We start from the raw sequence: 25362 nt of genomic DNA on the forward strand, positions 1-25362 counted from the left end.
TGATTCAATCAATAGCTAGATGGAAAAAAATGACATTTATTGTACAAAAACCTAACCTGCAATAATTCTATATAAAGTAGCTCTGGGGTTCACCCAGCCTCTGATAAATGGGTAAGGGGGTGGATGGAGCATGGTACTGATCACATCACCTCCACAATGGTCAGGATCACGAATGTGTAGGGTCAACCCCCCCACTTATTACATAAGCTTAATATTCACTTTCAGTACTGTTTGTTTTGGTGCATACTGTATATTTAACACTATATAAATACAGATCTCAGAGAACAGACAGTAAACACTTGATGGATTCAAAACAGTGTTGCAAGCCTTTGTCTTTTACTTTAAAAACATTTTGAACACAATCATTTTCAGATAAAAAGACATCTCAGACGTTCCTTATACATATAAAGCATTTAAAAATTGTATCAAACTTACATAAACATATACAAAACAACAAATCATATTTCCTGAATACAGACAGGATGAATCAATCTAAAACAAACGTTATAATTAATTGAGATCATACATCATTAATTATAGATCACTGAATTTTACAGGACCAACCGACATAATTTTCTTGTTTATGGAAGATAGATATTCTTCATATAAAAGAACCACAAATTCATTCAAAACCTTTATTTTGTGCACGTGTGTGTAATTTTGGGCTATTGGTGATCCACAGTTAAGAGCACAGTGTGGGGCTTATGGCGACAGTGTTGCTTTATAGCAAAAATTCCACGACAATCGATGGTGCTAAGAAAAACAAATTTTTAAAACAATTAAGATTTTTTTGCTTGATTTTTGTTATTTAGAATCACTTTTCTGTCACTTTTGGGCTAATTGCGAAGATGAAGATGAGTGATGATATCAGAAATTTCATATCACGATATATCAAGAAAATATCATCACAGACGATACGATATTTTTTCCATATGATAACGGGGATATATCGTCTTCATGATATATATCACCAAATATTGTGATGATATATCGCTGACAAAATATATATCGCTAAAATATCGTTACATATTGCCAAAATATCACCTGGATGATATTTTTTCAATATTGCGATATATCGTCTGGAGAATATATTGCCAAACACTAAGGGACACTCACAGGGAACACCAATACCCAGACTGAGATTCAAACTCAGGACCTCTGCATCCTAGCACATGTGGTGAATACGAAAGTTAACTTATTTGAAATGCCAGGAAAAAGTTCATTTTCACTAATACAAAATTTAATCTTCGGACACAAATGGCATTTGCCTCCTAAACATAAACCATTTAATTGTAAAGAATGAATCAAAAGTAATTATAACTTACTGAAAAAAAGGCATGTAAAAATTGTGCACTTGTAGCACCATAGACAGCCATTAAAGACAACAGCTTACTTTGAAATACAAAAATAGCAAAGTTTCAATTACCATCAGTTTTTGTGTGTGGTTGGGGGGGGGGGGGCAAAGAAAAAATACTTTCTGTATGCATCAATAAGGCATTGAATTTGTGGCTACAACAATAAGGGGAAAATAACAATCCAACCATTATTGGAGTAAATCAGTTGCTTATTTTGGTTTTCTTATGATAGGTTTTGTATACCATGAAATGTTCTCATGAAATATAATAGGACTTTAATATGTAGGTCAAAAACAGGTACATAGTGAATACAGGGTGTATCATAAGTGATAGCGCAAACGGAAACAGTGAAAAGTACGCAATAGTAGAAGCAAAAAAGTCTCATTAAACAGGGGGGTTGCAAGAGAACCATTTGTGAGATAATTGCAAATGTATGGTTATGATCTGCCACTGACTCGATTGTTTGTACACATTGTGCGCTTGTCTCCTTGTGCATTCAAGAGGGTTTTTTTTTGTTTTAAACTGAACACTGTCAAAAGGGGGCGTTGTAAACAAACCATACGTCCTGTACAGGATGGAAGACATAACAGGCAGTCAGTTGTAACAATATTTACCGAGACTTATTTGCTTCTACTATCGTGCACTTTCACCGTGTCAGTTTGTGCTATCACTTCTGATAAGATACACCCTTGTATGTCAACATTATGGTAACTTAAAGCTCTGCCCTTTCACAGTCAGGGTTGCCAGTGGCCAAGATGAAATAAAGGGACACAATCACAAGTCAAAAATAAGGGCAAAAAACACAGCATATAATCACACTTTCATCTTCACAACAGCTCTCTTTTATGTAAAACTACCAACAGATGTTGTAAAGATGATACTTTCATAACTCTTGTGACCCATTCCTTGAGCATGCTGCAACTTGCTTTATATTTCTTATCACTATCCTTCAGCCTCAAATTTCATGTGGTTTGATTTGGCTGTTCTCTAGATATTTGCAATAATTTAATAGCATGATGTAGCCAGAAAACTATTACGAATATATAGGCAGCGAAAGCCAACAAAGCAATATTTCACATGACTGCTCTAGAAGTAATTTTAAGCAAGCCCATGGAATATTGTAGTGTTTTTCGTAAGGAGACTGCTACGCTGGCATTGACCAAAGGTCCCACCAAGTCTTAAAGCTGTTTTTCAGTGTCTCAAGGGCAACGTAGGAACTTTATTGACTGTGCATTTTGGCATGGATTCTGAGTTGATATTCATGCCTGAAGACTTTCTTGCATATTGTGCAAACAAGCGGAGAATTAGTTGCATACGAAGGGGGATTATTAGGTGTAGGAACTCTGTATGAACTGGTGGTGGGTGAACGAGCGTTCATACCATGATACAAAACTACATGCCCCTGAAGGCTAACACCATCGTTGAACAACACCCCACAATCCAGGCACGTACAAATACCTTTACCCGCATGCACTTGCTGCTTGTGCACGATCGCCTCTACAGTTTCTTGAAATTTCATGCCACACAAGTTGCAACCCGTATCGTTGACGGTCGTCCAGCACTTCTTGGCATGGTCTATGTATAAAGAAATGGACGAGAACTTGCGATGGCACACCAAACACGTCTGGCTGTTGCCCACCAACGCAATGTACTTGAAGTAGTGGCATTCGCTGCACCCGCACTCCTTCCACGGATGCTGGTACGTGTGAAATACCAAATCGTCATACTGAGCGAATGTGTTTCCGCACACTATACATTTGTAACCGTTTCTGTTCGGATGCATCCGGCCTAGATGGTTCACGTACGAAAACAGGCACGGGAGTTGTCGGTAACATTCTTGGCATTGGATGCTGGTCCACGGCACGTTACTGAAACTCTGCCTATTTTGAACAGTTTGGGATGCACTTAAGTCCGTTACGTGCGGTTGTGTTGGGAGATAATGGAACCTTTGAGAAAAGTCTTGCAGTGCTGCAAGAGATGACGGGCTTTGCGATGTGGCTGATTCGGCAGTGCTACTGCCTGGCATAGAGGTGAAATCGCCAGTGGATTTAGTCGATGGATTCATTAACTTGTCCTGAGGTACCAACCGGATTCTAGGAAAAGATGGACTAGTTTGCGGAGACTGAACAGAACCGTTACTTGTGTTCCGTGACTCTTCACCACTTTCTAAACTCGCACCGTTAACATCTGGTTGGTTACCGCTCTGCGTGGTTGTTTTGGTAGCACTCTCAACCTGAATATCCTGCCTAACCCTTAGGCTCAGGACTGGATTGCTTCCTGTAACCTGCGGTGGCACGATTTGACTTCTAACGTTATCCACATTGGAAGAGTCAGCAGTACAAATATCTTGTGGAGACTTTGCCGACTGCTTTTGCATGAGTTGAGCGATGCTTTTCTCAAAGCGTTCATTCACAGCTTCAAATACGTAACCTGGCGAATTATTTCCATCTTGCGGAGACTTTGCCGACTGCTTTTGCATGAGTTGAGCGATGCTTTTCTCAAAATGTTCATTCACAGCTTCTAATACGTAACCTGGCGAATTATTTCCATGTGAATTTTCTTTCGGACCACGTCTCTGCTTCTTTGATTTTCCATCAGTATCAGAAGTCCTGGAAAGAAAAGTAGACATGTTACAGTAAAATTGCATCTTTATACAAAGTACACATAAATATACTGAAAAGATATGTGAAACGTGTGCTGCAACCTAGTGGGGAATAGACATGGGATGCAAAAAGCCCTAAATTCGATCCCTATGTATCATCACTTCATGCAAGTTCAGAGTTAGTTCTGACTTGGACATGGGTGTTCATTTGCAAATGTTAGATTAGTGAATGCCCTTGAATATTTTCACAATTGGAAATACCCTTAAGTGCTGAAGGACCCACAAATTTCAAATCACACACTCGTGGAATAGAAAGTGTGTGGACCTCCATATTGTTCCTTATTAAACATAGAGGCAACAGTGCAGTTTGAAAATGTGCACTGTGTTACATCTGATGAATTGGGATTAGGCACCACAAGTGAGAAAATGGTGAATTTAGAAACTTTCATCTGATATGACAAAGGTTTTCATCTTTAAAAAATGGCACACACATATGAAATGTACTGCCACGTATTGTGGCCATGCAGTCTAAGGTGTCATGCTTTTTGCTTTGGCTACGGGATGCACGCAGGTTCGAGTCTCCAGGGGAGAAGAGCAACAACTTTTCTTCTTCGATTTTGACCTGTGCATAGGACCGGTGGTCACCCACCATTGTGAGGAAATTGGGAGCTACAAATGAGTAGCATAACCTGATCATGAAAACCTAAAATGATTGGGGGTTCGTCATGCTGACCACATGTCACCCTGTAAAATGGTTATGATGGATGATCTCCCACCTCTTGAGGGAGTGAGGTGGTAGGTAGGCACTGGACCTCAGTGGGCTGTTGCATCATGGGTTATTAAATGTACTACATTGAAATTTCAGCGAAAAATGCAGGCTCGACCAGGACTCGAACCTGTGTCTCTCTGGCACAATGAGCTACCAAGCAAGCTGTGGTTTCACCAGACTTTTTTCTCTTGCTGTTTTACCTGTGTTTAATTGTCTTTTAGTGATACTGCAACAGGATCTGTGGCTTTTGAAACACTGATGACATCAACAATGCCTAGGTTTTTTCAGTGTGGAGATACTGTGACAGAGACAATTCCACACAGTTAAAACAGCAGCAGCAAATAATGAAATGAAACTAGGGTTGGCTCGGTAACTTGTGTCTGTTTACATTACATTGGGTATGGTGTAAATTTTAAAGATAAAATTTGTGCTTATGCCTCTACTTCAAATAAATGATGACATCTGGACAGTCAATAAGTTATCATACCAAAAAAACATATATATATATAGATAGATATATATCAGTGCTCAAAAAATTTTCTTCAAAGCTAGGCACCAGGAAACTACCTACTAGCAATTGTGCATACTACAGAGTGTTTCAAAAGTCGCACAACCCAAACTTTGGAAATGTATATCATGAAAATCGTAAGAGGTATTTACACCAGGTTTTCTGTACTAAACTAATCATGTACGCTATCACTGGGTTAATAAATGTATGTTAGTATGTATCCAAATAAAAGCAATTACATTATTTTAAAAATATTGTTAATTTGCTGAAAACATCTGAGAATTGATTTTCAACAATATATTCCAACGTAGAAATTTTCAGCGAAAAATGCAGGTTCGACCAGGACTCGAACACGGGTATCTGATATACCGTGCCATTGCTCTAACCACTTTTTTTAAAATTTTATTTTATAAAAGAATATCCCTACGCGGTGGTATTCCCCGTCATTCACACTTTCTAAACTTTTTACACTTATCAATTGTTGCAGTATTCTCAGTTTTACCTTCATATGGACAAACACAAATACCCATGTCTTACCCGGAACCCTTGGCATTGTAGCGCGCTGTGGTAACCACTCCGCCACCGAGGCCGACTAACCACTGAGCTACTGAGCTGGCCTGGCCTAGCCTGATTTTTCGCTGTCGCCGTTTTACCTGTGTGGAGGTTCGAGTCCTGGTCGAGCCTGCATTTTTCGCTGAATATTTCTACGTAGTACATCTTCTGTGTGTGCCTAATCTTCAATAATAATAGCAACTCTTAACAATTTGTGGGATCATTTGTTGGTGTTTGACTGGTTGTAAAACCGTTGCTTTGTGAGGTACAGCAGAAGCAGGGGATTTTTCTTGGAAAACCTCTTGTACATGAGTGTAAGAATGAGTAGTAAAATACTCTTCAGCAATGAACACGCGCTGCTCCAAAGAATATGCCATGCTGAATCAATTAAAAAAACAGGCATAGTAGCGTCAAAAGTGAGCGAAGAGAATTCAGTGTAACCAGGGGCAGACTAGGATTCCAATTTCGGCACAAAATCTTGGTTTATGATTTTTCACGTAAATGTATAGCCAATACTTCTGCACATGTGGCATGCGTCTGTTGACAATATTTCGACCTGCTAGCATTGCCATATGTGTCCCAAAAATGGCACTTGTTCACTCAACCCATAAAATTGTCAATAAAAAATCCATCAAATGTTGCACATGACCAATATTGGTCGCAAATGACAGATTGACATGGCATCAGACATCTAATTATGACCCTTCGATAATTTCTTACGTATTTTTCTTTCAAAAGTGCATTTCTGGAAAAATGTTAACGCTGTCTTCCGCCAGTTATTAATTTATCTAAATTTTCTGTATGGAGAAAACTGATAATTTTAAGCATTGAAAAATATCTCAATGGATGAGACATTATAATGCAGAAAACCTGGTGTAAATATCTCTTACGGTTTTCATTATATACATTTTCAAAGTTTGGGTTGTGCAACTTTTGAAACACTCTGTATAAGAGGCTGAGCATCACGGTATTCAAAACATCGCTAAATCATTCGAGAAAACAGGAAATGGGTTTTGGGGGACAAAGAGTAAGAAATTATTACTCACTCTCTGGAATGTTCACAACGTTGATTTAAAAAAAATAATTTGCTAACTTATGCTATACTGCAATTTGAACTTAGAATCATCAAAATTTCGTACATACTACAGCATAAGATCACAGTCGCCAGGCTGAAATTTTTAGTCGCCATGGCGACCGGGATTTTTCGAGCCCAGTATTTCAATTCGGTCCAGGAACCTTTTCTCAGGATGAATTTAACTATGGTCCAGGAACCCTTTTTTTTCTGGATCAATTCTAATACGGTCCAAATTCTGTATTGAAATGAAACAATATGCAACTTGGGCGAAATTTAATTTGTGCTAGAAAAAAGGTTCCGATCCTGTTGCGGAACCCATTAGAATTTGTGGGTTCCTGAACTTTTAACAACACTGTCATAACCGTTCTACACATTTCACCTTTTACCCCATCTGATACGTCTTCAAGTATCAAACCCCTTGGAGAAACCAGAGACAAGGCCACGAAAAATGAGTGAGAACATTGTAGTTTCAGAACAAGAACTACTCGTAACTACCTTTTCTACTTTTCTTACAGCAAATAATAAACGTTTCCTTACCCTATCTCTGATGCAGATTGTCTATTGCAAGATGGAAATTCAGTTGACTTTCTTCTTGAATTCACGGGTGTATCCAAGACCTTCTCAATGATTGAAGTAAGCCTTATGTTCACGTTCTGTAAGTTCTGGTCAATCGTACTAGTATCTGGGGATGCATTGGACTGGGTGCTGCGTCTCTTTCTGCTAGTTTGCGGTTTAGTCACCACCTCGACAACCTGAATGTCCTCTTCATTACAGTGTGAACTCGAATCAGGTACAGCCCTCGCACCAACTTCTCCCCCGCTTTCAACAATCGTAACATCATCCTCAACAATGACACTTGTTGGTGCTGGAACAACAGCATCAGGTTGTCTTTCAGCATTACCGTTATCCCACGTTTCGTTACTGTTCCCGGTCACTTCAAGAATTTGGATCCTGTCAACTCCGGTCATATCCCTGCATCCATCTAGCCCCACAGTGTTGCCATCTTGTTTGTTTCCACCATTCGATTTATTTGGAGCTACCTGTTAGAAATGAAGTTAGCATTTTCAACAACTCTTGACAAGCAAGCGAAATACACATGTTGCCATAAAAATTGTTATACTCTAAGTCCATATCATGTACACATAACTGAATCCTATCGTTTAAGGTGGGACAAAAGAAGTACAATGAGATACACAAGTATTGCTGGGTGGGGTGGCTACTCACCGGGAATTCCTTGAATTCCAGGAATTATGCGTGAATTCTGCTAGACTTTTTCTCCATAGACTTCTAATTGCAACTTTTATTAATTCAAATCCCTTTGAATTTATACATATTTATTAATGCCCTGAAGCAAGTTTTTCACAATTTAGATTATATTTTTCTCAAGGAAGGAAAAGAAACTTGTGTATAAAATAAAACAGAATAAAGAAACTTGCGTAGAAAATAAAACAGAATTCCCTTTGCGAGTATCCTCTCCAGAACTATCTATCCGAGAGACGGAATATTATAGCAAGATATCTTGAACTTCATTAGGTTGATTGATTGATTTGTTGTTTTAAGTCCACTTTATGCACAGGAAGGCTAATCAGGAATGGACCTACAGTTTAAAGTGGGATCCGAACCACTGTGCCATGTGCCTCCACCGGGTATCGAACCCAGGACCCCTTGATTACAAGGCAATGATGTTACCACTATGCCATCGGGGAGGCCCGAAATTCATTAGGTAAATTTAAGTTTAAAATTCTTATACATTTAACATTTTTTTCGTAGATTTCTATAACCCGTAACTTATGTTGTGACTTGTGTTTGTAGATGTATTTGAAGTCTTAGTATGTGAAACGGCAAAATGTAAACTCCTCACCTTAAATTAAATATTTTAAATATATATACCGTTTAATTGAATTGAATTGGATACATTGCAATCATCGCACAGACCCTTTATATTGTTAATATATTTGTGTGTGTGTATGTGTGTGGGTAGACAGAGGTGGTAAAACGTAAGTTTGAAATTGAGGAAACATCTGCTTATACCCTTGAATTTTTGGAAAGTTTGCCTTGGAAACTGGGATTATACATGAATTTTATTATGGTCCTAGAGTCGCCACTCTGGTGGGGAAACTGCCCATCACAATTTTAATTAAATCTTCTGTTACAAACTAGTGTTTTCAAGGAATGGATTTTTACGTATACAGGTGCAAAAGGTTGTCACCAGCTTATTTGGCATTTTGTTTCCATTGTTGTAGCTCTTATTGCATCAAACAGAAAAAAGAAAAAAAACATTCTTATGGATAATTTGCTTGATAATACTTTTGTCTCCCACTCTACTAATTCTCAAACAATATATGAATCAAAACTATGATGACACTAAATGTAAAATTTTACAATTCCATGGAACACACACACACACACACACAAATAATGGTCCAATTATACATATAAAATAGACACTTAAGTTGCAGGGGGAGAGGGAATTTTAACAGCTACTCACCTCCTTTGCATTAGCATTCTCTGCTCCGAAATTAGGGAGACAGTTTTTCAGCATCGTATCAACATTGAGGCTGGTGACACTGAACTCGTAAAATGTATCCAACATCTGGACACACACCGTACACACTTTCTTTGGGAGAAGGTCGTTTGAATACACCTGCAACAGCAAATTATATTATAGTACAACAAGTAATGCTTTAGTAGTGATGATTACTAAAGTGCTTAAGATAAGAGCCAAAATTTAAATGTGATGTCAAAACCTACAAAACATAGAACATGTGTTTTCAAAATGTTTATATATATATATATATATATATATATATATATATATATATATCATCCTTTGTCCTCCAAAATCATTACATCAACACAGATCTTCAGCCTTCTGCAGTTCAAAAAATTACCTCTTATCAACCCACACTTGAACGAACAACGAAAACTGTGTTTGCGGCAACTAAACATGATTAATTACTCAACAGCCTACAATTACTACAAGTATTTTATCTTATCATGAATGTGTTAACAGACATAAATACAGAGCATTCCCTGACATTCGCTACGAGACTCTGCGGCAAGCGGGCCGGCGCCAGCGATTGTCTTTCCCGGTGAACGGGGTCCGCGACAGTCTGTTTTTTTCACTCTCCCTGCCTTCGATCTCTTTCCCTTTCTGTTGACGTTGCAGACTGACACCAGTATAATCCTCCCTTGGAAGTTGTGTTATGTTGTGTCAGTGTGTTGAAGATTGTGGCTTAATATGGCACCACAAAAGTTTACATTACAACAAAGGATTTATCTTGTAGAGTGTTACTTCGGAAAGAGGAATTGTGGAGAAGTGCGACGACGTTTTGCAATGAAATTTCCTGGTGTTCCCATTCCACATAGAACTATTTATTATTTTCCTGTAGTTTACGGTTATTACAAGCATAACAAAACAGTTTTTCTTTGTGACGTTTCAGGAGAACACACGCTCCTTTCATCAGACATTTATTTTCATATTGACTAAAGATACAGTTATAACAATGGTTAGTAATTTTTTAAACAAAAATAATCTGTTATATAATGGATGTTGTCAATGTTACATTGTTGTAATATAGCAACTTAACTGTGAAAAAAGCAGTCTGTTTTATTTTTATTTCAGATTTTTTAAAAATTATGAATCTCAAATATCATCAGGTAATTCAAATTCATCATTGTTTTCACAAAGTCTCTTCATGTTTTCTGTTACATTAAATTTTATAGATGTGAAAAAGAAAACTCCATACTGGATGTATGTTACCATTTTCATTATTTAATTTATTCCAGTGTTCTTCTGCAATGAACGAAGCTTCCCAGACATTCAACTCTGTGTTTCCCGTTAATCTTTTTAAAACCCTTCTCTTTTTAATCAAATGCTTCTCTTCGATGATATGAGTTGACAAACCTGTTCTTGGGTTTAAATTTATAATGTCCAAATCGTGTTCGTGCCATCTTACTGCCATTTTCCTTGCTGTTTGTCCCACATAATCCTTTGAACATGAACAACTTATATTATATATTTGTGCGGTTTCAATATGGAGTTTTCTTTTTCACAAATGGAGTACGCCACCATCTATAAAATTTAATGTAACAGAAAACATCAAGAGACTTTGTGAAAGAAATGATGAATTTGAATTACCTGATGATATTTGGGATTCATAATTTTAAAAAAATCTGAAATAAAAATAAAACAGACTGCTTTTTTCACAGTTAAGTTGCTATATTACAACAATGTAACATTGACAACATCCATTATATAATGGATTCTTTTTGTTTAAAAAATTACTAACCATTGTTATAGCTGTATCTTTAGTCAAAATGAAAATAGATGTCTGATGAAAGGAGGGTGTGTTCTCCTGAAACGTCACAAAGAAAAACTGTTTTCTTATGCTTGTAATAACCGTAAACTACAGGAAAATAATTCTATAATGCAAGCAATGCGTACATACAAGAAAAACCACATAGAACCACTAGGTATATTAAAGCTCGTAAAAAAAGTTATAGTAACAGGGTCAGTTCTGAATAAAAGTGGAAAGAAAAATGGGGAAATTAAAAAATAAAGTATACAAAGACAATCCGCACACCATCCATGAGTTAAAAGAGAGTATTGTACGAGAAATCGGGAGAATTACAGCAAACGAACTTGCACATGTAAATGCCAATTTCCTTGGGAGAAGTCAGGAATGTGTTGCAGCAGGGGGACACCATTTTCAACACCTTCTGTAGTCAAGGTTAGTACACAATATGAAAACTGTAATTTTAATAGCTGACTCTGGTGACTGTCGCGGACCCGTTCACCGGGAAAGTCAAGCACTGATTCAGGGCCGCTTACCGCCGAGTCTCGTAGCGAATGTCAGGGAATGCTCTGTAGAAATTAAACCATGTAAAAATATGTGTGTGTGTGCCATGATTAGTTCGGAATTAAACAATCGAAACTTGCAGCACGAAAATTGCTATGGAATCATTTAATTATATGAAAAGTCCTATTATTTGTATTCCTTTTCTGACGGAAATGCCAGATGATGGTAAAAAATAGAAATGCAAGGTTAGTTTTTAGGATACAGTACAAGCTGTATGAATTTTGGTGCATTTTTCAAATACATTCTTGAAAATGGCAACTTAGTCACGACTATACATCCTTGTAAAATGTACCTTACGCAAATATCCCCACTTCCCATCGACAAGGCATTCCACAAACAACTGCTGACACAAGGCTCAAAGGGGTGTTGTGCTTGATACCAGCATGAACATAATGAAAGACTAGGAGCCCTACACCTGGCCCACCTAACCATGAAAACATTGGTACCCTCGACCCTCCTTAAACACTCAATAAGTGAAATATTTTGCATGGTTTATGAATGTTTTCAGTTATATCTAGCTCACAGAAATGTGTTATTGTGAAGTAAATTACATCTGTTACCTTAACGTGTTAACTTATCATGAAACTTTTGCACAAGTGAATACAGCACCCAACATGACATTGCACAACAGCAGCTATAAATTTACGATTAGGATTGTAAGGTTTGAGACTGATGGTTATTTTCGACACGTTCTTTTGCTATTTTAGTCTGCATACAACAGGTTTTTACTAATGAAAAGCATTCATGATGAAAGTTGTACAAATTACTCACAAATTTAATATAAATATACGAGGGTGGATTGAAAAGTTCGTGGCCTGAGTAGGAAGGAAGCTTTTAATTTTAAGTTTCATACATTAGTTGCATAGCTATATCCTTTGGTAGTCACTGTGTAAAATTCATTTCATTTCATTGCTCTATCGTTTCAGGTGAGGACTTTTAGTGGGCAGAAGTGACGGAAATTTGTGACATGGAGAAAATAGAGCATTGCGCTGTCATTAAGTACCTGCATAAAAAGGGCTTAACACCACAGCAAATTCATACGGACATGGTAGAGACGCTTGGAGACTCCGCGCCCTCGTATTCCATGGTGAAAAAATGGGTGGCTGAATTTAAGCGTGGAAGAAACAGCATTGAAGATGACCCCCGCAGTGGCAGTCCTGCAACGTCGACCACAACAGAAAATGTCAATAAAATTTGTGACCTGATTTTGAGTGACCGCAGAATCAAATTCCATGAGATAGCTGAGACTGTGGGTATTTCCTATGAGCGAGCACAAAACATTATCGTGAACGATTTAGGGTTTTCTAAGGTGTCTGCGAGATGGGTACCCAAGTTGCTTTCAGTTGAACACAAACGCACTCGACTCACCCTTTCCCGTGATTGTTTGGAACTGTTTGAAAGTGATCCGGAGAAGTTTATTGGCAGATTTGTGACTACGGACGAGACATGGGTGCACCATCATACACCGGAATCAAAACAACAATCAAAGCAATGGAAACGACAAGGATCTCCTACCCCAAAGAAAGCCAAACAGGTTTTGTCGGCAAACAAGGTTATGGCCTCAATATTCTGGGATGCTAGGGGTGTTATCTTAATCGATTTCTTGGAAAAAGGAAAGACTATCAATTCTGAATACTACTGCACCCTGCTGCGACGTTTACGCGAGGAAATTAAAATTAAGAGGCCAGGAATGCTGCGAAGAAAGGTGTTGTTTCACCAGGATAATGCGCGCGTTCACACGTCCCTTGCATCCATGGCAGAAATTCATTCTTGTGGGTTCGAACTGTTGCCGCACCCATCCTATTCGCCTGATCTGGCCCCCTCGGACTTTCACCTGTTTGGAAACCTGAAAAAGTGTTTGGGGGGTCAGCGATTTTCTTCGGATGATGAGGTGAAAAGTGCTGTACTGGGGTATTTTGCAGACCTTGAGGAATCATTTTTTAAAAGTGGTATAGCAGCGTTACCGGAGAGGTGGCGTAAAAGTATCTCCCTCGAGGGGGATTACGTGGAAAAATAAAACATAACATATCCAAATATCTTCACATTTTCTAGGCCAGGCCATGAACTTTTCAATCCACCCTCGTATTAATAACTTACGTTTTGCGAGTATCTATGTTGCTCCTGCGACGTTTTGGGACACAACTGCTCCCTTCCTCAGGCTGTTCACGTTTAGGTTATATATAATTCATAATTCGACGTGGTTATGAATTATATATAACCTAAACGTGAACAGCCTGAAGAAGGGAGCAGTTGTGTCGCAAAACGTCGTAGGAGCAAAATAGATACTCGCAAAACGTAAGTTATTAATATATTTATAATGAAAAGCAGCAAAATACTCCTAAATGGCAGGTTTTTACTTACGCGGGCCATACTTTGGGATCAAATGTGTCTGTGGCCCAAGTTACTTGTTTCATTGCAATTTCATCATGCTACATATGAAATTTTTACATGGTTCGATTTACGACTGTTAACACATACTGCGGAGTTTTAACGATTATTTACTGCATGTTTCCTTAACACTGATTTTTCACATCGATATACCAATATATAAATCTCTCTTGCCAACAGCCATTCGTTCGTTACCAAAATGTTTGAAGTTTTTGTTCAATATATGCTTTCGTAGTTAGGTTAGGCAGGTCATGTTTAGTTCCCTTAGCATTTTACTAAATGCTTTCATAGTTAGGTTAGGTGGGTCAGGTTTACTTCTCCTAACAATAAAATAACATCCATGAATTCTTTTTAACACTATTTGTGGCCCACAAGGTACCTCTAACATCTTATTTTACCAATAATTTGGACTTTTTCGAAATGAAAACTGTGCTGATAAGTGTCAGGAAGGTTCCAAATTACTTCTACATTCATTCCCACTATTACGATACTTACTGTAATTTCTATCAATGGAGAATGATCCATGGAAAGTGCACATGCTTGCATAAGGTAATTTTTAATTATTTTTTCTCCAACATAAATAACTTTTTTTTTCGAAATCAAAACAGTGTTCATTTCTTTAAGGAAAGTTCGAATTTCGTGTGACAACAATTGCCAAAATTCTATGCTATTTAGTATTTTGGTAAATATGCAATATCGCCCGGACGGATTTCTTCAAATTTACAGGAGAAAGTACTTACTGAAATGAGTTTCTTTAGCATTCTGGACATTCTTGAAGGTATATTCTTTCACGGAAAGTGAAAACTTCGTAGTTTAATGAGCCAAACAAGAATTAATCACTTTTTACGTAAGAAATTGGCATTGCCTGCCACATTATGCCGTTGTTTCCATTGTGTGAGTGCAGATGGCGAGAGCATTGAAAGTCACGCGATCTCTGCAGTGTATCCAAACGTGCCTTCTTTTTCCGAAAATTTCTATTTTTAACTATGTTTGCCACGCTTTTTTTTTTCGATGAATTTAGGGGTGAAATGAGTGCTAACCTAACAGGCCTAACCTAACCTTGTGTGAATGGTTTGTGGGGCTACCCATGGATGGATTTTGGGGCTAATGTCAATGGTTTGTGGGGCTACCCGTGGATGGTTTTTGGGGCTAACGTGCATGGTTTGTGTAGGTAAACATGGAAAAAAAATCGAAATAGTACGTAATTTTCTGTCATGAAAGTTTGAAACACTACTTGGGCACTGAAAATCGACAAAACACAAGCTGGCGCGTCATGACGCGGAATGATCCAGTACGAGTGCATGCCACCTGGTCTATTACCAGGGTGGCTACAAACAAGCAGAAATGAAATTCCCTGACATTTCCAGGTTTTCCAGGACAAAATTTACATTTTTCCCTGACAATTACAAACTAAACTAAATCGATGTTTTTGCAAATAGAAATAATAAACTTATACAGATCCACGTATGGTTTTGTTAGGTACCAATATTATCTTCTATGAAATTGACTTAATTTCTCTATTCTCTATGATTTGAATTCAAACAGCAAAAAAGTGAATTTGGAAAATTATTACAATTCGCAAGCTAGGGAAGGATTACGGAATTTTGTCATATGCAGTAAGTTTAAAATAAAATACTTGATTATTTTTAAAGTTACGACTAAATGAGATAAGAGTGAAGAGTGAATGATTAAGAAATACAATTTGTAATTTATCAGTCTCCTTATACATTCTCGGTATTATATGTTGATATTTCCACTGAGGTTTGGAACCCTCTGCTTGCAAGGACCATGAGTGCGGACTCATTTTCCAATGCATAAAGCTAATTCTTTCTCTGTAAATCAAACAACTTAACTCTTGCATATAAGTGAAACAATTGAATCGAACAAAATAAAGTTTCCTCACATTATCAATGGGATTTCTGCTTCAGTACAGTATATCCAAGTGAAGTACAGTTATAACATTAATGCTGACGAAAAGGGTACGTAGGTATTAGAAATTAAACGCAAGGAATTTATATAAGTGCATTGTATAGGTACCTGAATTAGCTAACCACACATTAAAACCGGAACACTATAATAATAAAAGCTTCTGAGAGTTCATATACGAGGGGCATCCTGAAAAAAGCTCCAATGGTGCCTATACGCAGCAATAGTGGTCGGAGAGCGACACACACAAATGCAGGCAGGAAGAAGTTGATTGTAGCTGTAATCTGGTTCAGTTGCAATGCAGCCGTTTTAGGACAGTTCTAGGTTAAAGATTGCAGCTCTCATACAGTCTCCCACCGACTGCGATGTAGCCTACATTGCACGCTCAGAATTTGGCACAGAGCCACCAGCAATCGTGTGAGGTGTGCAGACCGGACGTCGTGAGTGATAGTATGGTCAGACGATGGTGCAGACAATTCACGGAAGGCCAATCGAATGTTCACAACCCCATACAGCTGAGTTCACACGGGCCCTTTGCATCACTTCAGGTGAGAGATCTTGGACCACTCCCTGTATAGCCTTGGCCTTGAATGTACAGACTTTCATCTCTTTGTTTAACTGAAGAGGTTTCTGGTAGGGCAAGGATTTGACAGCTACACTGCGGTAGAGATAGTTCCAGTCTTTGCTGTCAGACACATATACCATGGGCATACAAAATTTAGTGCCATGCTACGACAAATGCCAGAACAATGGTGGTGATTATGCCGAAAATTAGGTTAGGACTCACTGTTACTAATGCAATAAATTACAACTAATATTCTTGTTTCATTTATTTATGCCTAATCGGTAGGGACCTTAATATTTTATTTTTTTCAAATTGGTGTATTTTCTTATTTTTTACTATACGGTGTTATTTTTCCCAAAAATTCACATTTTCATTTTAGCGCATTTTCTGGCAAATATCTGAAATTATACCTTCAAGGTGTTTTTAAACTACTGTTTCAAATTGTAAGTCACATGGCTTACGCCTCTTCGTAAGAGTTCGATATATTGAAAGTTATTTTCCATACCCCTTTTTTAATTTTAAGGTAAGGATTTTAGATAATGGAATTTTCCCCTTATATACTGAAGGGTGCATAATAACCATAAGTGGCGATGCATTATTCAACTTTTATGGCACCCAGGAACATTAAACATGTTTCACTCTCTTTAGAAACGTCCATTCTTTGAAGAGAATACTAAGGTTTGCGACTTCTTCCCAAAATATCGGGAGAAGAGGGGGCAAACTCCAGATTTTTATAGTTTTTCCATTGAAATTCGGGGGACGTGCCCCCTCCCCCAGCCCTCTTCCTCGGTCCGGTGTTCTGAATTGTAGACGGTTGCATGCGCTGATGTTTTAGCTACAAAACAAAAGTTATCCGAAGTAGATTGCTCCCATAGTGCCCGAGTTATAACAATTTTCCTCCAAAGTGTGTTCGAATTTAAAATTCCCGCCGCGAAGCCCGGGCGAGAGAAATTTCTCTCTCTCTCTCTCTCTCTCCTGCCATCACTGGTTTCTGGCGCCGTGGTTGAGTTGCGCATAATAGGGACCTAAAAGTTGGGACCGAAATTTACGAACGAGCTTTTCTGTTCCCCTGCAGAGTTCCATAACGATATATTTAAATAAATAAATAATATAAAAATGTCAATGAAGACGAAATTCCCTGACATTTCCCTGACTTTTTTTGACACCTCAAATTCCCTGACTTTTCCCGGTTTTCCAGGTTTTCCAGGTCTGTCGCCACCCTGATTACAGAAGCGGAACAAGTAAGACAAATAATCAATCGTAATATGAAAAGTTGACAGTATTTTATGGAAAAAGGCATAACTTCACCTTAAAGAATGTTCCGCAAGGCAAAATAGGTAAGTACCAGTGGTAAAATTAAGGAAATAAATGAGTGAAAGGTGTCCGGGCATTATCGCATATTTACCAGTATTTCGGCCAGGAGAATTTGAAAAAAAAAAATAATCATAAAACAATCGGAATTGTTACGAACGGAAACGGTTCTCAATGTTTTATGATTTCTCCTAGCACAAAGACTAATTATCGTAGAATTATGGAAATAATTGTCACACGAAATTTAAACCTTCCTTAAAGCAATGAGCACTGTTTTATTTATGCTTTTGGAGGATGGGGATGAGTGATGAAATTGATGAATGGACATTCACAAACATCCATGCCCAGACTGGGATCTCTGGCATCGTAGCGCGATGTGATAAACTACTCCGAAACGGGGATCTAAAATTGATAGACCTATTTTTTTTTTTTTTAGAATAGAATACTTTATTAGTCATTAGACAACATGATTGCAATAGACTTCGTCATAATAAGTATATAAATACTAATATAAAAAATTACAAAATAAAAAAGAAAATTAAAAATACATATTAAAATATTACACATTCAACAATACAGTTTGCAACTATATGTTTTATTACAGCGAAAGCAATTGGAAAATAGTACTCTCTTTTGATTACAATACAAGTCATGTACAAAAACCCATTTTACAGCCCTGTGATGCATTATGAGTAGACATTTACAATTTACAGGCCCTGACGGAAGTGTTCTTCAAATTTCGTGACACTATATATACAATATCGTACTAACATACTATTAATGTGTTTAGCAAACTGCTTGTTTTCTAAATTACATATAGAAGCTGGTAGCAAATTGAATAATCTCATTTCATTATGTTTAAAATTTTGTTGAGTCTTGCATAGTCTAGCATATGGCATTTCTATATTCAGATTGTGCCTTGTATTATAGTCATGTACGTTAGATCGCAACCTAAAACTGGGGACGTTTTCCTTTATGTACATTAAACTATGATAAATATTTATAGAGGGTACTGTCATAATATGGTATTCCTTAAAGAATTCCCTACATGACTCCATATCCTGTACTCCTTTAATACAACGTATAGCCTTCTTTTGCCATTTAAAGACATTTAAAGCTGTAGAGTTTCCCCATAGTAAATTTCCATACAGTAGGTGTGAATGGAAAAGAGTGTAGTACACAGAGATCATCATTTCCTCACTTACAGACCTTTTTAATTTCCGCAATACATATAAGACATGGGCAAGTTTCTTAATAGTTCTTGGGTATGAATTGACCAGTTTAATTTTGTATATAAATATATGCCAAGCAATTTTACATAATCCTGATTATTTAAGGTGCATGGTGGGTTATTTAAGTAGAAAAAGTGAGTTTCTGTTTTTGTCGTATTTAACACCAAGCTTTTTGTTTTAAACCAAAAGAAGAAGCATTTAACATTTCTTTATTTTTGATACTAAGGTTAAGAATACTATGATCATTTGTAATAAAGGTAGTGTCATCAGCATAGATAGCTGTTTTATACGGTAGGCAATTAGGTAGGTCATTCATATAAACTGAAAACAAAAATGGACCTAATACTGATCCTTGGGGGACACCGGACAAAACGTCTAGCTCATCAGATTTCTTATTATTAAATTTTACTATCTGTCGCCGATTAGTGAGATAAGACTTAAGAAGGGATAGTTCAATACCCTTTATTCCATAATACTGTAGTTTTTTAAGCAAGATTTCATGCGCAACTGTATCAAAGGCCTTACTTAAATCTATCAAAGTAGTACATGTATATGAGCCAGACTCGAAACCATTAATTATCTCATTTACGACCGTCTCTACCGCATTAATAGTAGATAGCCCCGATCTGAATCCAAAGCGGGCTACATTAATAAGTGAATTCTGTTCAAAATAAGGGGTCAATTGCTTTTTTACACAGTACTCTATAATTTTAGAAAACACTGGAACAAGGGATATAGGCCGGTAGTTACCAGGGTTATCAGGTTACAGAATGTAATTATGATTCATTTTAATGCAAATGCATGTGGTTTTGTACGAAAATCTATTTCCGACGCGCTATTGCTGATGCCGCCATTTGCTTCCTGCATGAGAGCACAATACGCTCTCTTATTGTCCGTATATGCTAAATTGAACGAAAGGAGTGCTAATGGAACCAAACCTAACAGGCCTAACCTAACCTAGTAGGCATACCTCGTCCCCGTGATGGTTTGTGGGGCTATCGTGAATTTTTGGGCTAACGTCAATGGGTTTTCTGGCTCAAGGAACGATCAACGGTAAGCTCTCGCCATGTTGTGTGTGGAAATAAACAAGAATAGTAAGTACTCGTAAATGTAAGAAATATACATTACTTTCCTAACAAATTCAATTATTTCACCTAAATAAGTGTTCCGGAATGCAGAATAGTACGTTAGCAATGTAAAAAAACTGCGAAAGAAATGATTCCCAGGTGTCTCAGGTATAGTAAAGTAGTACCGAAACTACTTACTGTAATAAGTTCCTGTAGCATTGTCGAACATCGGGAAGATGTTTTGTGTGATGTAGGAATGTTTCATAGCTGAAATTCATGTTGTTCGTTGAAAATTAATTCTCCGACGGAAAATAGAGTTTGGCGCATACACCTTCGTACACCATCACACATCGTGACTGCAACATGACGCGTCGTGATTGTGTTTTGTTAGCCCCACGAACCATTGGTGCGTGGTTAGGTAAACATAGTTAAAATTTGGTGGTGTGTTAGTATCAGGATCTAGAAATTGGAAATAATTGCGAACCATTGATGCTAGCCCCACGAACCATTGGCACTAGACCCACGAACCATTGGCGCTAGACCCACGAATCATTGACGCTAGCACCACGAACCATTGGCGCGGAGCGATTTTACAATACCGGGAATTTCTCCATTTTGTTTGAAATTTGGCATACTCACTAAATTAGGGCTCCTAATCACGAATCTGAAGTTAAAATTTGGCGCTCACGTGTCAAACTTGCAAAATAAGAGGGTCAGTCATCGCAACCGACAATGCACAATTGCTCATTATTTATCGCAAGATTTTCCGTTTCGAATACTTAAAAAACGAAATATATATATTCCTGATATTACTACGACCCTAAATTTTTTATACTATGTTTCCTAACTTAACCTAACCACGCGCCAATGGTTCGTGGGGCTAGCCATAATTCAGGCATTTCTATACGTGAGCGCCAAATTTTAAGTACAGATTCGTGATTAGGAGACCCAAATTAGTAATTATCCGAAATTTCAAACAAATTGGAGAAATTCCCTGTATTGTTAAATTATAATAATACTATCTAAAATCGATAGACCTATTTAAAATAATCCTACCTTCAACCATGAACATTCTCTACTCACAACTTACCTTTATTGGAAGGCATGTACGAATTTTATGGGATAACTGCTTAGATTCTCCAACGGGTTCAAATATTCCCAATTTGTTTCCTCGTTCTCCAGCACATAAACGACACAGTTGTTCAAACTTTGGACAGCTCATTGTTCCTTTTCACGTAACTTACGATTACACTGCATTACATATCAGATTTATTAACATTTATTATCCACAGTGCAGTGCCTGAACAAAAGTTTACAAGTATACGAAGTCTTTATGTCAGAAACTTCATTGTTTTTACACACACCAAGACTGTAATACAACAACAATTTCTCTTCGCCGCCATTACATATTTTCAGAATTCCCCTAATCGTACATCAGTTAGGGAAGATAGCAAACAAAGAGAATGGGGATGTAAAGAGAGAAGAGAGTTCCTATACCCGCAATGGAAACTTTTCAGCAGCCGACTTACAAGACAGCCAATCCGGAATGAGAAATTTAAACGAGACCGGCCAATCAGGAACAAGCAGAGATTATGCTGCCGCCACACGCAAGTCCCCCGAACTACTGCGGTTACCATAGCAACGCCGGGAGCAAGGCGCTTTGCGTAGACGCTATTACATTTTTACGTCGCAACACACGTCTATATTTCGAAAAATTCCATGGCGAAATATGGACTCTCTAAATTAAGCTGCCTGACTGCTGAAAATTATTACCAACGTAGTAAACTTTCGAAGGGAAAAACATTTACAATTTAAACAAATGTATTTAGGAATTCAGGTTTCTGCTAGTTTGTTTTTTCTTTACAGAGTATTGTAATTTTCTAAGTAGAAATTTAAACAAATTAGATTTTTTCCTGAAAATTACACGTAAAAAATGGGACGGGAACTTAATTATTTCAGCATACACCATCTAAAGGCGATTCTTACAATCATTCACGAACTTTCTGTATATGTATCTTCATGTGCGAGCCGCTAGTGTAGCTCAAGTCCCCTACCTCCCCTCATTTCCCCTCCTAGCAGACGACGCACGATTTCCACATTAGGGGCTGAGTGCCAGCTCTCATCCTATTATTCTCTTTGATAGCAAATTGCGCTTCCAGATTGGCTCACAACGTGCATTTTTGCTATCTCTAGCCAAAGACAAAAGCCAGTCTCACATGGTGGTTGACTCCTCTACACACCTCCGACTCGAAACTACCATACAGAGACGGCGCGACGGGTTGCGTGCCCTGCCTAATGTTATTGAAGTTCCAAGGCGCATTTTTGAAAATTCTACAATCATTATTTAATGTTTTAATAAATTGCGAAATATAAATTAATTTGTGCTTTACGTGTCTCGCTTATCGCACAACACTTGAGCAACTTTATGTACTGACGTCATGGGAGAAAGCTTTTTAATTTTAGGCTAAATGCCTACGTTGTTAGGTTAGGCAGGCTAGCTATGTATGCACAAGGTAGCAAAACTGTTGTGCGACAAGAAGGACCCGTGCTTTACTATAGAAATCGAAACTTCTCAGTTCTTCGTTTCCTACCGTCCTGTAAGTTTGACACTGGTGGAAGCTGGAAACTACTGAATACACAATGCGTGATTTTGATCATGAAGTGATTTTTTTTTCTCTTTAGATACGATTCATTGGTTTGTATAACTGAATGAAGCGCAGATGCTTACTTTTGGTAACATACTTTTTTGGCGGAGTCTGCTGCCACGCACGTGTCAGCAGTAAGAATAAGCTTCAAATTTGCTCCTGCCACGTAATTCGTCTGCTAAGAGGATGTTACAAATCTTGAGAACAGATTGAGATGAGAGACATGCAAGTTTATGATTAGTGATAATTAATGTACAGGTAATTTAGAACCTTTTTCTTTAGAAAGCATTTAGCGATATTATTTTAATGCTAACAGAACCTAACCTAACTACGAAAGCATTTAGGTTTATTATTAGAAGAATGCTAAGGGACATAATCTTATTAAAACATTTTTGTAAAAGTAATCGCTACAACTTCACAGTATGTGTTACAGACGTAATAGCATACATAGAATGATGAAATCACGATAAGACAAAGACCGATGCCCGGTTCGCTCAACCATCTTTAAAACGTTCTTAACGAGTTGATAGTTAACGCATCACTAAAATCTTAGCAGCCTGTTAAACTTTTAATGTTCGCTCAAGCGATTTTATAGGCCCGTTAACTAACGACATGTTAGAGACGTTTTGCTTTGATGCCTTGCTATTCTCATACTTTGATACGAGAAATGCAACGTTTTCATTGGTTGCACCGTGGAGAGTAGACTGTGCGTAAGCGGATTGTTTTTTGTATGAAATCCCAGGAACAAAATAAATAAAGTAATATGTAACACATAAATATATGCTTAAGAAATGAATGTTAGTTAGGTATTTACGTCCGCACACCGAAAATGTTATGTATTAGGATTAACAGTTACACTGTAATTTCGTAAGTTAGATTTAAATGAGTGCCTACCGACTGCCAATAAAATATATAATAAAAACTACTGTCCTAGGTTAGGGTAATCTGTTTGAAGTTTGATAAATTTAATTATATTACAATGGCATTGCAAAAGATGCCTAAAGGTGGAAATGAACGTGTGTTTGCTATAATAATTTTCCTCAACAAAAGAGAACATTTCACGAAATGTACACCATGCATAACTTAACTTACTGTGCCATGGCAATTAAATATGTAAATATTGCAAGTCACTTCTATTGGCATTGATGTGAATGTGGCATTGCAAACAAGAAATCTACTGTTTCCAAATAATCACTGACAAAAAAAGAAGGCACGTAAAATGTTGACCAATATGTTACCGTTCATGCATATGTACAAGGGACGTTTCTGAATGGTTGTGTTTTTGTTTCGTACAAATATTTTTCAAAGAAAAAAAATATATATAATACAATACGATATTTTATATTTGATTTATCATAAATGGTAAAAAGGACAAGTACGTTGTTAGACAGTATCCTCACCACTAGTACGACCGTACCGTGCAAAGAATAATTTCCGAATGCGTGGAAGTGTATTTTACAAACAAACCTGCAAAATTTTACAATGTCCATGCACGAAACTACATTACCAGAAACAGATTAGGATTAAGCTTTTTTCTTAATGAAACATACATGTGTAGTACGATACTTTACATTATGCTTGGTTATTCATTATGTGATGAAATTGTAGTCATTCAGAAAATGTACCTTGTACATGGAACGGTTGATTAATATGATATTTTACATTTGATTTATCATAACTGGTAAAAAAAAAAAAACCAAGTGCACTGTTAGACAGTACCATTACCACTTGTACGTATGTACAAGGAAAAATTTCAGAATGGATGTTAGTGTGTTTTTCAAACAAATATGTATACTCTTACAATTTCCATGCACGAAACGACAACACCTTTAAACTGCTTAGGACCTGAAGCTTTTTTCCTTAATGAAACATACATGTGTAGTACGGTTCTTTACAATATGTTTGGTTATTCATTATGTGATGAAATTGTAGTCATTCAGAAAATGTACCTTGTACGTGGAACGGTTGATTAACATGATATTTTACATTAAATTTATCGTAACTGGTAAAAAAAAAAATGTGCACTCAGACAATATCATTACCACTTGTACGTATGTACAAGGAATAATTTTCGAATGCATGGTAGTGTGTTTTATGTCACTGCACAATGTCAAAATGTTACAATGTCCATGCACGAAACTATATACCTGAAACTGCTTAGGACCTCAAGTTTTTTTCCTTAATGAAACAACATATGTAATCTATATTACGTGATGAGATGGTAGTCGTCCGTAAATGTACCTTGTACATGTAACGGATGATTATTTCTTTCAATTTTTAAGTGCTCTTTCAGTTTGTTATGAATACGATTTAATTTCCATTTGCACCGTTATATGTCAGCCCATTTTCAATATACTGCATAATAATTGTTTTGATTTTGTGATTATATTAAGACTCACGTTATATTAAACAACATGTTTTATTCTACAGTACTTACGTACAGCTACGAGCTAAATAAGTAAATAGGTTAGGCAGGTTTTCTTTATTTCTGTACTTGGTTAGGTT

The 25362-nt window shown here is 37.2% G+C and overlaps 1 protein-coding gene across 1 annotated transcript; it reads right to left on the reverse strand.

The window, feature by feature from the left end:
- Nucleotides 1-2501: 2501 nt before the first annotated feature.
- LOC146003660 (uncharacterized) lies at nt 2502-21606 on the reverse strand. The gene is made up of 4 exons (XM_083142014.1): nt 21303-21606; nt 9350-9505; nt 7399-7901; nt 2502-3964 (listed from the first exon to the last, which is right to left on the reverse strand). The coding sequence occupies exons 1-4, from the start codon at nt 21432-21434 to the stop codon at nt 2575-2577; spliced, it is 2181 nt and encodes a 726-aa protein (XP_082998140.1). The 5' UTR covers nt 21435-21606; the 3' UTR covers nt 2502-2574.
- Between the last annotated feature and the right edge of the window lie 3756 nt (nt 21607-25362).

The sequence above is a fragment of the Lepisma saccharinum genome, chromosome 20, assembly GCF_977018435.1.
Source record: "Lepisma saccharinum chromosome 20, izLepSacc3.1, whole genome shotgun sequence".
Classification (NCBI taxonomy): Eukaryota; Metazoa; Arthropoda; class Insecta; order Zygentoma; family Lepismatidae; genus Lepisma; species Lepisma saccharinum.